General features: G+C 37.3%; 1 protein-coding gene across 2 annotated transcripts; it reads left to right on the forward strand.

Moving 5' to 3' along the window:
• Positions 1 to 838: 838 nt before the first annotated feature.
• On the forward strand, positions 839 to 15,571 carry LOC128609832 (adiponectin-like). Of its 2 annotated transcripts, XR_008386289.1 has the most exons (7): positions 839 to 1,078; positions 2,688 to 2,880; positions 3,015 to 3,092; positions 3,270 to 3,344; positions 3,709 to 3,849; positions 4,133 to 5,694; positions 5,829 to 6,051. XR_008386289.1 is itself a non-coding variant. In XM_053628652.1 (6 exons), the coding sequence occupies exons 3-6, from the start codon at positions 12,499 to 12,501 to the stop codon at positions 14,992 to 14,994; spliced, it is 699 nt and encodes a 232-aa protein (XP_053484627.1). In that variant the 5' UTR covers positions 5,482 to 5,694; positions 5,829 to 6,051; the 3' UTR covers positions 14,995 to 15,571. The 2 variants fall into 2 exon arrangements, 1 of the variants encoding a protein (XP_053484627.1); XM_053628652.1 differs by lacking the exons at positions 839 to 1,078; positions 2,688 to 2,880; positions 3,015 to 3,092; positions 3,270 to 3,344; positions 3,709 to 3,849 and adding exons at positions 12,499 to 12,691; positions 12,780 to 12,857; positions 13,858 to 14,001; positions 14,711 to 15,571 and having other exon boundaries at positions 5,482 to 5,694.
• The last annotated feature ends 1,570 nt before the right edge of the window (positions 15,572 to 17,141 follow it).

The raw sequence follows: 17,141 nt of genomic DNA on the forward strand, positions 1-17,141 counted from the left end.
CAGGTGGAGCGACAACGCCCTCTGCAGAGTCAGGTGGAGCGACGACGCCCTCTCCAAAGTCAGGTGGAGTGCCACCGCCGCCTGCAGATTCAGGTGGAACAACGACGCCCTCTGCAGAGTCAGGTGGGGTGACGACGCCCTCTGCAGAGTCAGGTGGAGCGACGACACCCTCTGCAGAGTCAGGTGGGGCGACAATGCCCTCTGCAGAGTTAGGTGGAGCGACAACACCCTTTGCAGAGTCAGGTGGAGCGACGACGCCCTCTCCAAAGTCAGGTGGGGCGACGATGCCCTCTGCAGAGTTAGGTGGAGCAACAACACCCTTTGCAGAGTCAGGTGGAGCGATGACGCCCTCTGCAGAGTCAGGTGGAGCAACGACGCGCTCTGCAGAAGTGAACTGGAAAGTTTTCACAGGTCAGGCGAGACGTAATTCGTTCAGCAGCCATCTTCTGTACTCAATGCCCAACACAGAATAAACAGTGATACACATACTGATCTGGAGATATTAATAAGAAGCTTTATATGCATCTATACGCAATAATGTAAAATGTATTAAAATAATCTCCAAAAGACTAGCAAAAAAAACTAGAAAAGACAACGACAGCAAGGTATGAACCCAGTAGAGCATTACAGACATGAAATACGTGCACTGATCTGCTCAAATTTTAACTTTAATTGTGGAGCTACTGTTAGATATTAGATTTTTTATCTCCCATATAATGAGGCCACTAGAGATGTGGGAGAGCTTCATGCTACAGATGAGTATTCTCCATGCTGAGGAATGCGGAGGAGAGCGGGATGGACTGAATGGAGAGAAGGTTAAACGGGGAGAGGATAGATAAAGAGCAGAGCAGGAGGAGGGTAAAGAGAGAAGGAGGTGTGGTTCAAGGTGCTGGTTTATTAGCTGTAGTTATCCCCAAAGCACTATTTTGTACACAATCCTTTCTAATATTCACATGATTCCTCCTTTAGAGGTTTTTCCTGAACATAGATATCCGGAGAATACAGCAATTTCTGGAAATAATCATTACAAATTCCACAGACAGAAAAGCTTTAAAAAAAAAAAACCCTCCAACTTTAGGTAAGTAATTTAATTCCCTCTGTAAGTATTCCATGAATATTTTAATATTTTAACAAGATGATTATTTGCAGTAATTCTTCAAGTAACTGCTGTAACAATATGAACAAAAACGAATCATTTTAGTTAAAGTTTACAGCATATTTAATCTAAAAAGATCAATACGTACAAAATCTGATATAGGAACAATTTAATGCTAAATAATATTTACCTTACGCTGAATTATTTAAAATGGCATGTATACCAAATTAGCTTCTAAATAAAGTCATTTTATTGTTATCATAAATGTCTGTTTCACGCTGTCAATGTGGGCTGTATCTTTATCCTCCCTCGTGCTTGGTCCTCATACCAGATTCCTGATGGGAGTTTGAGGGTGTGACACAGAGATTTTGCTGTTTTGGACAGAAATGGATTCCTTAACTTGACTTCGCTGAATGCTCACAGCCATGAGTGTGTGATTTTCTTTTCTTTCTTTTTTCACTTCTTTTATTTCATTTCCACCTTCTCCTGGGTGTTTCCCCAACATTTTATGTCACTTCGTTTTATGGTTTGCTTTTATTGTTTTGTATAAATTCACTTTCTCTCTTGATCGAGAAGCCTCACAGGATCTTAGCTTGGCTGTTTTCCATCATTGTTGTAAGCAGATGTTGCTCTACGCAATCCCGTACCACATAATCATGCTTCTCAGTACACGCTCATTCTTTCTGCGTCTCTTCGTAATGAATCTGCTCTACTCAAGACTGCAATAAACTCTGTTCTGAACTCTGTAGCACACCACGTGATAGCACAGGTCTCTGTGTCAGACTATACGATGAAGGTCCTCTAACGAAAAAGACTGCGTAATGTTTCCCCGCACAATGGCTGAGAAAAAGAAAAAAAATGCGTCTCTCATTCCAATACCTGAATTTTTTTAAGCTAGTTTCAGGTCTTTTGTTTGTTTTCTAAGATATAGTTGGGATGGAAATGTTGCTGAAACCTGGTGAGCCTGGTTAATGATAGAAGCTCTTCATGCAGGAAACACATGTGCTGAATTAAACACAGTTCAACAAAGGTACATCTAAAACGAGCTGCTAGACTACTGTACACTGTATGATTGTATGTTGTAGACTCTAAAAGTTCCCTAGATCGACTTTAGTGTAAGTGGAGTGTGATAGCGTCTTGACTTCATTGAGTTTGAGACTTTATGTTAATGATGTCCTAGTACTAAAAAATCTAGGTTCATAAATGAGGTTGAGGAATAAAGGATGTTTTTCGGTCCATTAACATGTTTTGGTTGTTTTCATCTTCGCTATAACCATCGCTGTCCCGTGAGTTTGGTGTCATCCTGTGCTGTCCTCCTATTGGTCGGATTTTCATTTGAAAATTCATACTAAATCACATTATTCTTTTTATGATCGGTGATTTTCAGGCCATAAATCATACAGTCTAAAGCTGGCTTTAGTGCAAAAATGTTTGATACTATTTAAATTGGATCTTTTCATTCATATGCTGAAATTTGTCAAACTGTTTGTCGCACCAGAGTTCTGTTCAGTTATCTGCAGTTACCCTACGTGAGATTTGGTACTATGTTCGAGGGAATTGTGTTTATTGGATCTGTTGTTTGTGTCTGAAGATGGCGCTGTTGAGTGCTCTGTGGTTCTCGGTTCTGCTGCTGCAACACTTCGAGCTCCGTCTGAGTGCTGGAGCTGAGACTCTCAGCTGTCCTGCACCGGCTGGAGTCCCGGGTTCTCCTGGACACAATGGCCTTCCTGGACGAGACGGAAGAGACGGACATCCTGGACCTAAAGGAGACAAGGGAGAGCTGGGTGTGTGTGTGTGTGTGTGTGTGTGTGAGTGTGTGTGTGTGTGTGTGTGTGTGTGTGTGAGTGTGAGAGAGAGAGAGAGAGAGAGAGAGAGAGAGAGAGAGACATTCATAGTTATTTCCCTGTTCTAATTTCAGGTCTGAGTGTGCAGGGACCTCGAGGTGAAACAGGACCAATAGGTCCAGCAGGACCTAAGGGACAGAAAGGAGATCCAGGTAAACCCAAAACCTGTTAAAATACACAATTCTAAAAATAATATTCAGATGAATATGCTCAGAAAAAAAGCTGCAAGAAGTCGTTTGTGTAAGGAGCTGTAGGAACTTCATGAATTCTTGATAACCCTGAAATAGTACACATAATTTTTCACATAGTTTTTCTGATTGCACCTTTAGGCAATTTGCTGAACCCATCATCTCTACCGACAGAACTCGAACAGATTAAATACCTGGTTAATCTGATACTGCAAGGTAAACACTTCTCTAACCACTAACATCTACAGCAACAGTGCATGCCTTAATATTTTATTTCATTTCATTTCATTTCATTTATTAATTTTTTGCTTGAGTGCAGGATTGTGTAGTAATATCGTCCATTTACATTACACAAAAAGTTTTGGGGTTTTTTCTGCGCAGACTCCATAAGAGAAGATGCATTGTTTATTTTATAATAAATAAAAAAAAGAGGAATAAAACAGTCTGGGAAGTGATTTTATAGTGTGACAACAGTAACTCCACTTCATTACACCAAATTGTCCATTTTTATTACATACATACATTGATTGGTCTGTACCAATGTAAACAAGCATGCTTCTTCTTCTTCTTCTTTATTAAGAGCAACCCAAAGTGGCATTCTGGGCCACACTCTCCTCCCCTGCAGATCCTTACAGAAACATCGGACCATTTGAGGATCGTCAGACTCTGGTGTACAAAAGTGCTTTGACCAACATCGGTAATGCCTACGACACAAAGACAGGTAATTTATCTATTTGCTATGTATAAATGTCTCTTATAATATTACTACAAACAATGAGCAAGTGTTAGAACCCTTAAACAAAAAGTGTGGCCATCCCCCCCCCCATATTCTCAATTTCATACCAAAGGCCAATGGATAAGAACAATCTATCAAAGTCAAACAAAATGAAAATGCAGTTTTAGAAATACCGTGACAGTTGTTGAAATTGTCCAAGCTTTTTTTCATTAATAAAATAAAATCCTTTTCTTCAGCAGCTCAGTTATAACTGAAATCTTGCCTCCAGGTATCTTTACAGCACCAGTTAGAGGAGTGTACTACTTCAATGTTGTGCTCTTCAACGCAAACCCTCCCTCAGCTGGTGTGGAAATAATGAAGAACGGAGTGCTTTTGGCTGCAGTGACTGATAATCCACCAGGACAGGACTCTGAGGACACGGCAAGTAACTCGGTCACTCTGCTGCTCGAGAAAGGAGACCGGATTTACAACGAGCTCCTGGTGAACCGGAAAGTTTACACGGATTCTGCGAGACGTAATTCGTTCAGTGGCCATCTTCTGTACGCAATGACCAACACTGAATAAACATGGATACTACACACTGATCTGGAGATGTTACTAATGTTGTCTTGATATCGATAAAGTGGCGCAATACTGCTGCTGATTGTATCCATAAGTATCAAATTATGATTAAATGATTAAAGTTTATAATAATTGAAAAGTCAAAATAATGGCAAATTTAAAAAAGCATGCATGAAAACCGAGTGTCTGTTTTCAATCATTAAGAAATGTTTGTACAACATACAGCATGAAAATACATCATGCTAACTGGGTTTTGATTAGCAGTGACAGTGTTAAACAATGTTTATTTATTAGGGGGCCAAGCACAGAAGGTGCATAGGCACCATATTGTTATTCAACATTTATTGTTATTCTTTTCTTCTTCATCTGTTTCTGCTTCTTCTGGCTATAGGTTGTCTAGGGCAGTCCATAGAACCGTCTGGTAAAATGTTGTGAAATCTTTCACACTGATTGGGGACGGGCTAAGGAACATTTTGACCAAATTTGGCCCAAATGCTTCCAACGCTCTAGCGCCACCACTGGGTTAAATTTGGAGCTAACTTGAAGTATGTTTATGGCCATAACTTTTGAACCGTGTGTCCAAAATGTAAAAGCCTCTCTGGATTCCTTGGGTCGAGACAAGTTCAACACAGCCCATCACATCAATCTCCTCCTATGAATTTTGTCCAATTGTCATGAAATTTGGCAAACTTCATCTTCTATGTAAGTCTCACAAAAGTCGGCAAAAGAATTTTCAATATTCCAAATGTCCATAATGGACCAGTGACCAAGAAGTTTTCGTTTTTTCAAATTGTGTATTTTAACAAAATCAGACACGAAATAAGCAGTTCTATTTCACTTCAATAAGCCATGTTGTATAAGAAGGCAGGTCTGTGGAGTGATTTATGGGAATGTGGGTGTCATTGAGTCCATGGCTCTTGACTATAAGCTGCCTGAGGCTCCAAAGAATGCGTGCTTTGGATAGACAAACCTCAGGAGGTTGTGAGAATAAAGAACTTGAAATTAAGTGTGACTCTGTGTTCTTTCTGTTGGCCCATTCATCACAGAAAGACAAAACCATACAAGGAATTGAGAAAGAGAAGAGGTTGTATCTGACATTCTTCAAGGTGCAGTAATGCCAAAGTACCCTTTTGGGCAGCATCATTTCTCAGTAAAACTCCCTCAGTTAGGGTAGTCTTCAGACACCGGTTTCTGAACCTGCACATCTGGAAAATACAGCAATCGGTGGAAATAGTTACAGTGTTGACAAATTCCAAGGACAAAAAGCAGGTAAGTTTGTCCTTGTTAAACAATGCATCCAAAGAATGCGTGCTTTGGATATACAAACCTCATGAGGCTGTGAGAATAAAGAACTTGAAATTAAGTGTGACTCTGTGTTCTTTCTGTTGGCCCATTCATCACAGAAAGACAAAACCATACAAGGAATTGAGAAAGAGAAGAGGTTGTATCTGACATTCTTCAAGGTGCAGTAATCCCAAAGTACCATTTTGGGCAGCATCATTTCTCAGTAAAACTCCCTCAGTTAGGGTAGTCTTCAGACACCGGTTTCTGAACCTGCACATCTGGAAAATACAGCAATCGGTGGAAATAGTTACAGTGTTGACAAATTCCAAGGACAAAAACCAGGTAAGTTATTTGATTACCCTTGTAAGTATTACATAAATATGAACTTTAAAGTAATTATTTGCAGTCATTCTTAATGTAACTGCTGTAAAATTAGTAACAGTAACTACAGTCATGTTTATAACATATTTATATACAGTATTTAAAAAACAGAAGTGTGTATCTACATCTAGTACAAACTGTTTTATAATCTGCTTTACATTGTAGGAGGCATTTTACCATAATGTATGGCAAAGTGTTCTGATTTTGTCCCTAAATTTCTTTTTAACTTTTTTAATGTGGGAAATATGTTTATCTCCCGACATGCTCGGGACAACCAGGCAGATCTGATGTACAGTACTATAATGTACTGTAACCTAATTCCAAACAAAATAATAGAATTTCAATTCTTAAGGTGACAAATTAATATTTGACGATACCACTGAATCTGCTGGGATACAATACAATACAATCCGATCAATATCCTCTGATCATTATGTGACGTAAAGTTTGTTCACTACCCTTAATTCATGAATGGTGATGACATAGAGGAGGACTATTGTAAGTCTTTGCTAGTCTATTAAATTATTTACACATCAGTTTGAAAACATGAATTATTTTTTATACACCAGTTTTCCTTTTTTTCAATAATAACTCATAACAATCAATTTATGATTGTTGCCTCAATTCATTTCCATCACTGATCCATTGATCCATTCGTTACAGCCCTGTAATGTACATTTAGACTACGTGAGAGAGATATACTTTGTATATATTGTAACCTTATTTTTGACAGGTATAGGTCAAAGGTCAAAAAGATACACATTCTAACTCTCTATATCTAGATCAAAGGTCATGATCATAAAATATATATATAGTTATGTTAAATCGGGATCACATCCATTCGTGACCCAAACATACCATACATGGTATGGTCATGTGTATTCCAGACACCCACACACGTTGCACACATGTTCTTTCTTTTCACATAGAATATGAAACTCTCTGTGGTAGGTCATAAAAATATATATAGTTATGTTAAATCTGGATCACATCCATTCGTGACAGAAACGTTACCATACATGGTACGGCCATATGTTTTCCACCCACACAAGTTGCACACACATGTTCTTTCTAACACTCTGAGGTAGGTCATAAAAAAATATATATATAGTTATGTTAAATCTGGATCACATCCATTCGTGACAGAAACGTTACCATACATGGTACGGCCATATGTTTTCCACCCACACAAGATGCACACACATGTTCTTTCTAACACTCTGAGGTAGGTCATAAAAATATACATAGTTATGTTAAATCTGGATCACATACATTCGTGACACAAACTTTACTATACCTGGTACGGCCATATGTGTTCCACCCACACACGTTGCACACATGTTCTTTCTAACACTCTGTGGTAGGTCATAAAAATATATATAGTTATGTTAAATCGGGTTCCCATCTATTCCTGACAAAAACGTTACTACTTATGTTAAATCGGGATCCCATCCATTCCTGAAACAAATGTTACTATACATGGAATGGCCATGTGTATCACACACAGACATCCAAACAAAAATATGACACACACAAACACACTTTATTTTCACATTATTTAAAAGGAATTTAAGTGTTATGTACTAAATTACCATAATTATGAACACAAGTTGTTAAGTTGACAATCATTTTTAAAATTACGTTTCTCCATTTAGATTGTCTGCAGTAGAATGCAGTCTTTTAAACCAGGAAAAATGACTGCCTTTAAGTTTAATAACAATAGTAAGTAAAATCCAGTGTGATTTACATTACAAATCTCATACGTAACATCTCTGCAGGATTTATAGACGTTAAAGCACTGAATGAAATGAGCAATATAGACAAAAAAGAAACACTCTGTGTCTACTACTTTTATCTCTCTCATAGAACTATCCACAGTCCAAAGGCTGTGGAGCTAGAAGGCTACGTGTGCAAATGACAAAAGATTTTAAAAAATAAAATAAAAAATGTATCAATACATGAAATTAGATTACACAATGTAGTTGAGGTTTACATGAATAAGCAGAAATGTAATCATGCTTGTCTTTCCTATAGCACAAATGAAAAGCCCTCTCTAGATGAGCAGATTTGTCAAATGAAACTTTTTCCTTCTTATCCACTGCTATGGTAAACTAAAGAGTAGATATTCAAATTACACTGCTAAATATGTGTGTGTGTATGTGGGTGTGTGGGTGTGTGGGTGTGCGTGCGTGTGTGTGGGTGTGTTAGAGAGAGGGAGAGAGAGAGAGAGAGAGAGTCATGTGTTTCTTGGGGGTTTGCTGACCAGAATGCTTACAGTGTGTTTATGTTAATGAATTAAGGGACGAGTCGTGTGTTTCAGGGTTTTACGATCCCTACCAATGTGTACATTTGTGTTTAAGTGAATCTTTGTTTCTGAAATTACTTCTGTGGTAATTGTCAGTTTGTGTAACTAATCAATCAGAAAATACTAGACCTGGTGACTGAATGTGGTAGATGTATTAGAATTTTGGACATGTTATGCATGTGTAGCTCCCTATGTGTATGATCTATGTGTAATCCTTCTGTCAAGAAATGAACAGACTGAGGTTTGTGAAATAATTGAACTATTTATTGGCTACGTTGTTTAGAAAAACATTGTGATGTGTAAAACATTTCTACAGTCCTTCAAGGCTGTATGATGTCGTTGTTCTCTTTTACTGAAAGAAAGGTCAAAACCATCGGTGTTATTCGTTGTGAAGACTGAAGTGACAATATGTCTGAAGAAAATGAAAATATGTATTACATATCCTACCTTCTAACCAGGTTAATTTAAGGGTGAAAAAACCTTTTTTAAAGACGGTGTTTTAAAAGAGTTGTGCATTTTGTTTAAACTATAAACAAGATTTCAGAAAATGGTTCGCCAATGAGGATACTTACACAGAACTATCGCTAAATACATAAGCTTTTGTCTATGCTTTGACATCCCATGTCCCAGCAGTACATTTATGACCTCTGATGACCATGTGGGTGTGCGGGGGTGTGTGTGTGTGAGAGAGAGAGAGACACACACAGGTGTTCTTTTGGGGGTTTTGCTGACCAGAATTCTTACAAATGTGTTTGTTAACGAATTAAAGGGAGTCGTGTGTCTCAGTGTTAAAATAATGGTTAAGATGTCGTAGTTAAAACACAGAAGAAACTCTGCAACTATCTGTTACAATGTCTGCTCCGAGAAATCCTAATACCCTTAGATGATTGCTGTGTATTCACCAACAAGAGGACCTGTTGAAATGAGAGAGGACCTGACTTTTGCTCCAAAAAAAAAAAAAAACCAAGAGGTTAGTTTGACAATTTATTAATGAAGGTAATGTAAAGACGTTGTTGTTTAACCCTGAGCAGGGCGTCAACAACTCCAAAGATCGTGTCTTAAGTCCGAGGGTTTAGTTAGGAGGTAGAAAAACATTTAAAGATGATGTTTTAAAAGAAACAAGTGTTTCATCCTTAATGGTAAAAAAGAAAAATGGTTGTACTCCAATATAAAATAAAACGGCAGAGACACACTGAGTACATTTCTGTTCCACAGTCTATAAGGATCCCCAAACTTCATGTAGTGTGAAAAATATATACACCCTCCGTGACTACGTTACTTAAGGTTTAAACATTTTAATTTTGTGATGACAGCAAGACAAAACGGTTGTGCATTTGGTATCTGGTGATTTTAGAATTAGGCCCCAAATGTCAAATATGTTTTGTGTATGGCTTCGTCAGGCAAAGATCACGATGGTATGGAAAGAGTATACAAGAGTAATTGGGGTGATCTAATGCTTAGGACTTGAACAGTACTTCAACTCAGGAACGTCCCACCATGGCGTTCAGAGAGGCATTATCTAAGGTACACATATATATATATATAATATAGATCAGATCACCAGTCTGTCTTTACCCACTCCTGATCTGCAGTCAAAATGATTAATGTTTATTTCCTTGTAGGGGTTTATGACCGGGAGCTGTCATATACACTACAAGCCAAAGTTATAGAAGCAGTCGAGTTATTTTAAAAGGTTCTACTAGACATTTAGTGTAAACTAGTGTAAAAAAAAAAAAATCTCTGAAATATTTCAGTGAAAATAGTGGTCCATATTTAATACATTATATTAGAAATGATAGTGCAGTCTTTGTTGATCAGTTACCAACTCATACTTTATAATAATTTGTTTAGGAGCATCTGAATCTGGCAAATAACTTTTATTGCATTTAGTCATACAATAAAAGTTAATAAATAAATTAGGAAGAAATAACTTGTACACTGCTGCTGCGGATATTAAGTCAAACCATTTTGTTCAAACTTCAGCATGACCCATAGAGAAGCAGAAACTTATGGCACCTTATGAATACCATGTGAAGGATTAAGTTGACTCGTCACTTACAGTTACAAAGACATGTCCTTGTGCAGGATCACCTTCGCACCAGCATCGAGCCCCTCTTCTCCCATTTCAACGTATAAGAAAAGGCAAAAAGTAATATAAGATATATAAGAATATATTTATAAAATATAACACATTATGAGGAAGAAACATAAAATATTATTTAACAAGGTCTGCCATTCAGCCCTCTTAACTGTAAGAGCATTATCAGTATTGTACAGCAGTTGAGGACAGTAGTTAGCTTTCAGATGTCAGATATAAAACAACTTTTTGAGTCACAGTGCCAAACTACTGGTATTATATTTGGATCCTTCTTTTTCAGCATGAAGGACTGGCATTTATTTAATAGACAGATGGTACAGCCATATACTTGGTCAGAGGATTTAGGAATTTCTTTGAGAAAGGTTCATTGTTTTTGTTCTTTTATCATAGCTTCAGTTTGTATACTTACTTTGGTTAGTGACTTAAACTCGTGTATAGGCTACACCTGCTAATACATTTGATGGACTATTTTGCACTACTACACGTAGCTAATGTAGTCATATTTAGCAGTGTAATTTGAATATCTACTCTTTAGTTTACCATAGCAGTGGATAAGAAGGAAAAAGTTTCATTTGACAAATCTGCTCATCTAGAGAGGGCTTTTCATTTGTGCTATAGGAAAGACAAGCATGATTACATTTCTGCTTATTCATGTAAACCTCAACTACATTGTGTAATCTAATTTCATGTATTGATACATTTTTTATTTTATTTTTTAAAATCTTTTGTCATTCGCACACGTAGCCTTCTAGCTCCACAGCCTTTGGACTGTGGATAGTTCTATGAGAGAGATAAAAGTAGTAGACACAGAGTGTTTCTTTTTTGTCTATATTGCTCATTTCATTCAGTGCTTTAACGTCTATAAATCCTGCAGAGATGTTACGTATGAGATTTGTAATGTAAATCACACTGGATTTTACTTACTATTGTTATTAAACTTAAAGGCAGTCATTTTTCCTGGTTTAAAAGACTGCATTCTACTGCAGACAATCTAAATGGAGAAACGTAATTTTAAAAATGATTGTCAACTTAACAACTTGTGTTCATAATTATGGTAATTTAGTACATAACACTTAAATTCCTTTTAAATAATGTGAAAATAAAGTGTGTTTGTGTGTGTCATATTTTTGTTTGGATGTCTGTGTGTGATACACACGGCCATTCCATGTATAGTAACATTTGTTTCAGGAATGGATGGGATCCCGATTTAACATAACTAGTAACGTTTGTGTCAGGAATAGATGGGAAGCCGATTTAACATAACTATATACATTTTTATGACCTACCACAGAGTGTTAGAAAGAACATGTGTGCAACGTGTGTGGGTGGAACACATATGGCCGTACCAGGTATGGTAACGTTTGTGTCACGAATGTATGTGATCCAGATTTAACATAACTATATATATTTTTATGACCTACCTCAGAGTGTTAGAAAGAACACGTGTGTGCAACTTGTGTGGGTGGAAAACATATGGCTGTACCATGTATGGTAACGTTTCTGTCACGAATGGATGTGATCCAGATTTAACATAACTATATATATATTTTTATGACCTACCACAGAGTGTTAGAAAGAACATGTGTGTGCATCTTGTGTGGGTGGAAAACATATGGCCGTACCATGTATGGTAACGTTTCTGTCACGAATGGATGTGATCCAGATTTAACATAACTATATATATTTTTATGACCTACCACAGAGAGTTTCATATTCTGTGTGAAAAGAAAGAACATGTGTGCAACGTGTGTGGGTGTCTGGAATACACATGGCCATACCATGTATGGTAACGTTTGTGTCACGAATGGATGTGATCCCGATTTAACATAACTATATATATATTTTATGATCATGACCTTTGATCTAGATATAGAGAGTTAGAATGTGTATCTTTTTGACCTTTGACCTATACCTGTCAAAAATAAGGTTACAATATATACAAAGTATATCTCTCTTACGTGGTATTTGTTCATTTGTTTATTGGATCTGTTGTTTGTGTCTGAAGATGGCGCTGTTGAGTGCTCTGTGGTTCTCGGTTCTGCTGCTGCAACACTTCGGGCTCCATCTGAGTGCTGGAGCTGAGACTCTCAGCTGTCCTGCACCGGCTGGAGTCCCGGGTTCTCCTGGACACAATGGCCTTCCTGGACGAGACGGAAGAGACGGACATCCTGGACCTAAAGGAGACAAGGGAGAGTTGGGTGTGTGTGTGTGTGAGAGAGAGAGAGAGAGAGAGAGAGAGAGAGAGAGAGAGATACATTCATAGTTATTTCCCTGTTCTAATTTCAGGTCTGAGTGTGCAGGGACCTCCAGGTAAAATAGGACCAGAAGGTCCAGCAGGACTTAAGGGACAGAAAGGAGATCCAGGTAAACCCAAAACCTGATGAATATGCTCTTTGGCATTAATAAGAAACCACAAGAAGTCATTTTTTAGTCATTTGTGTAAGGAGTTGTGTAAGGGAAATTTCTGAATTCTTAACCATTATAAAATGGCACTCATCATTTTCAACATTTTTTTTCTCTGGTTTTCTGATTTACTGCATCTTTAGGAGATTTTTCGAGTGCATCTCTAAAGCAAGACTTCGAACAGATCAAACACCAACTTAATGTGTTGCTGAAGGGAAACATAATGTTTTGGGGTTTTTTGTGTAAGCATAGATTTAAAGAGATGTGAGTGAATTACCTACAGTACATCACCAAACCTGTAGCACAGCATTGCTGAACACCATACTCGCAGTGAAACACGGTGGTGGCAGCATCATGCTATAAGGCTAACGATAACAAAATGTTCACCTTCCAGCATGATAATGACCCTGTGTACAAGATTTGGAAAGGCCCAGTTAAAGCCCAGATCTAAATCCTTACCAAAACCTGTAGAATGACTTGAAGAGGGCTGTGCACAGGAGATCCTCTAACACTCTGATAGATCTGGAACATTTTTTCCAAGAAGGAATGGAATAAATTTGCCAAATGAAGACGTGCTAGGTTAGTAGACTCTGAGTGTTGAATTACAAGCAAAAGTGCTTTAATTAAGTGCTAGATCAGGGGTGTGCAAATCTGACCTTATTTAAACCTGCGATTTTAACAGTGGTGTGTAAACTTCCAAATTTCCAGGTGTGTGTGACGTGATTATGCATTAACGATGTCAGAACGATACATGCATACACCAATTCAGACTTTTGCACTATTAATCCATTTAAAATTTCATTATTAATTTAATATTTTTTTTCATAGAAGAGATGCATTTTTCGCTTAGCATGTTGCAGACATGAACTGCAATAAAGAAAATAGTTTTTTAAAGTCTTTTTTAAATCCTGCACAATAGCAAGAATATGGAATTGAAAATGAACACTTTATCTGTCTTTAGGTATCATGGCCAAAGTGGCGTTCTCAGCCACACTGTCTACCCTTACATCTGTCTCTAGAAATATCGGACCGTACTCAGAACGTCGGACTCTAGTGTACGAAAACGCTTTGACGAACGTCGGCAACGCGTACAACCCCAAAACAGGTAATGACACTCTGTTATCGTGTTAGAAATCTACCGCATTGTTTTCCACTCAGAGAACTAGTCGCTAACAGGGTCCAAGCACAGGCAGATTCATATTCCAGGTCAAAACATAGGCCAACAGGATCGACATAATAATACATACTAGAATAAAGTACTACGGTTTGGATTTAATCAGGAAGTTTGCTTGAATCTCTAATCTCTGAGAATTGTGTGTGTTTCATTGCGCTAGTTTGTGGTTATTACACAGTGCTACGGCAGAATCTAATATCTTCCATTCGCTCCACAGTCAAACTGTTAGGGTTGAGAAATTTACTATATCACAAAGTTACACCAGTTACATAATAATAAGGATGATGTGGGCCAAAAATGATTATACACTAGTATCTAAGTCTAAGGATGCATCGACACTGATACTGGAATCAAGTGTTAGTCAAATAGCAGGTTAATTTACTCATCTTTATTTCCAACAATGCTCTGATACCAACATTCTTTAATTTAATTAGTGTCTTTAATTAGGCCCGTGTGAGAATAATGATGAAAGGCAATGAGGACAGCAGCAGAGTCAGTGGAGTCGGTTACGCATGGAGTCCCATTTCTTCCCGATCTCTAAAGTCTACAAACGAATGCCGCCTGTCCATCCCGAGCTTCTTCACGAGGATTTCACAATGTTTGCCTTCATTTAAAATAATAATGTTAATCATCGTTCCAGGTATCTTCACAGCGCCTGTAAAAGGAGTGTACTACTTCAGTATTGTCCTCTTCAACCCGTTTGATAACTCAACCGGCCTGTCCCTGATGAAGAACGGAGAAGCGATTGTTTCAGTCTCCGATAACCCGCCCGGAGCTGACACCGAGGACACAGCGTGTAACTCTGTCTCGCTGCTGCTTGAGAAAGGAGACCGGGTCTACCTGGAACTCCTGGAGAACCGGAAAGTTTATACAGACGGATGGAGACGCAACACATTCAGTGGCCATCTCCTCTTTACAATGTAAACTTCATCGTGATGGAGAGCTGTTTCCTATTTAATATTAGCAATGCACCCAGTGAGTGACGTTAGTTAGTACGTTAGCCCTGAACCACAAGTATTAAAAAATGTTACGTCTTTATTGTGACTTCATATCTCATTATTTCTACACAGTCATGTAATTGTCATGACTTATCGTCGCATTATTTGGCCTTTACTCGTTGTTCAAGATATTATGTAGTTATTTTCAATCATTAGATCATTATTTCAACTTATAACTTATTGTTTCAAAATAGCATGTCGTTATTTAAACTTAATATTTTAACTTTATTGTAAACTCGCTCAACCAAGTGCCGGTAAGTCTTTCTAGTGAGCAAATATGAGGAGGTTTATGTAACTAAAAATTCCAACTTGTCTATTTTTTTGGGATGTTCACCAGTACGCAAAGTGACTTCCCACTTTAACACGTTACTTAATGTTAATTATAAACTCTTTTTTTTTAAAACAGTTGAGTTAGAGAAAAGTTCCAAAAAGAAAAACAGGTTTCACTTGGAAAGCTCATTGTAGGGTTTGTTACAGAATGTTTAATGGTTTCCACAGACAGACAGATGGTCACTTAGGTCCAAACCTCAATATCTCAAAAAACAAGTCGGCTTATAAATAATGTTGACTTGGATATAATGTGTTCTGCAGGTGGAAAAATTCAGGATGAAGAAATTCCGTGGGCAAAATAGTATTACACATGTTTAAAAAATAAACCTAATAGTTCAATAGTTGGACTACAGTTGAAAAATAAATCTGGAGTACTGAATAAAGCATGGGACTATATCAAACCTGGAGTCCTGACCACTAGACCCTGGTTTAGACCATGGGCTACTAAAGTTCCATTAACATAAAATTCCTTGCTTATGGAGTTGATTAACACAACTGAATAACACGGACTACTGAACAGATGAGACGTCCCTGTCCATTTGTCTTTAAACATTTTGGATTTTATTCATCAACGTTTTCCTTAGACAAGCCATCAGACCAGAGAGAGGAAATAAAAAGAATGAAAGTCTGAAAAGTCTCCACTTTCTGACTTAATGTCTCTCGCAATGTATCTAGCATCTGGTCAGATGAGCTATGTTTATCAGCTCTACTACAGTATTAATTCAGTTTGCTGTAATGTAATGTAATGTAATGCGGACGTCCTCCTGTCCTCGTTACAACAGCTCCACCTTGTCTCTTAATTTGTAACTGTTGCTATTCACACTTAAAAACTCTAAAAACTGTGTGGGATATTACAGACAAATCAAACACAAAAGACTCTTACAATAGTCCTGATTTCAATTGATTCATTTATTAATTTTAGTTGGAGATAAACAATGCCTAAAAATGTATCTACTATCTTATGTGCTGTACAAGATGGCTGTCATCAACAACAGTATACTACATACTATTACTACATTTCTTTCTTTCATATATATATATATATATATATATATATATATATATATATATATATATATATATATATATATATATATATAAAACGGAGGAATAAATAAGAAAAATGTTAAATATATTTCGGTTTATTAATAAATATTTAAACTGAGAGAAAAAAAGTGGAAACATCATTTTATGTACATATTATGTTTTGTTTGGGGGATTTTTTTTTTTCTTTCTGGAAATGAACCTTAAAAATGTCTACTGTGTTTATGGTCAACTTTTAGACTTTTAGGTATCTGATCCCGTGGTCCTTTGAATCAGATTATTATAGTTAAACTGAGTATTACATAATCATTATTATAACTCATCGGAGTTTATGTCATGAAATCCCATATAAAGGCAACTCAGATTTCCAAACAGGACTGATGATAAATTATAACATTAAGGGTTCTGTAGCTGCACATTTTCCGAGCAGTTCAAAGTGCTACAAAAAAGAAAAATTGCATCATATGATTAATAAAATCCATTTCTGTTATAAACATAATATTCATTTGTATCTCTCTTCAACCGGATAAAAATGTAGAGGTAACCTGTTGTGCTGGATTATCTTGTGGAAGATTTTTCCGTCCGGTTGAACCCTCCAGGACACCTTGGCCTCTGTGCCCAGCTTCTGCTTGATCTGACATAATAATAAAAACAGTTTTTTATTCAAGGCTGCTGTAATAAACATATCTATTTGTAGAG

The sequence above is a fragment of the Ictalurus furcatus genome, chromosome 7, assembly GCF_023375685.1.
Source record: "Ictalurus furcatus strain D&B chromosome 7, Billie_1.0, whole genome shotgun sequence".
Taxonomy (NCBI): domain Eukaryota; kingdom Metazoa; phylum Chordata; class Actinopteri; order Siluriformes; family Ictaluridae; genus Ictalurus; species Ictalurus furcatus.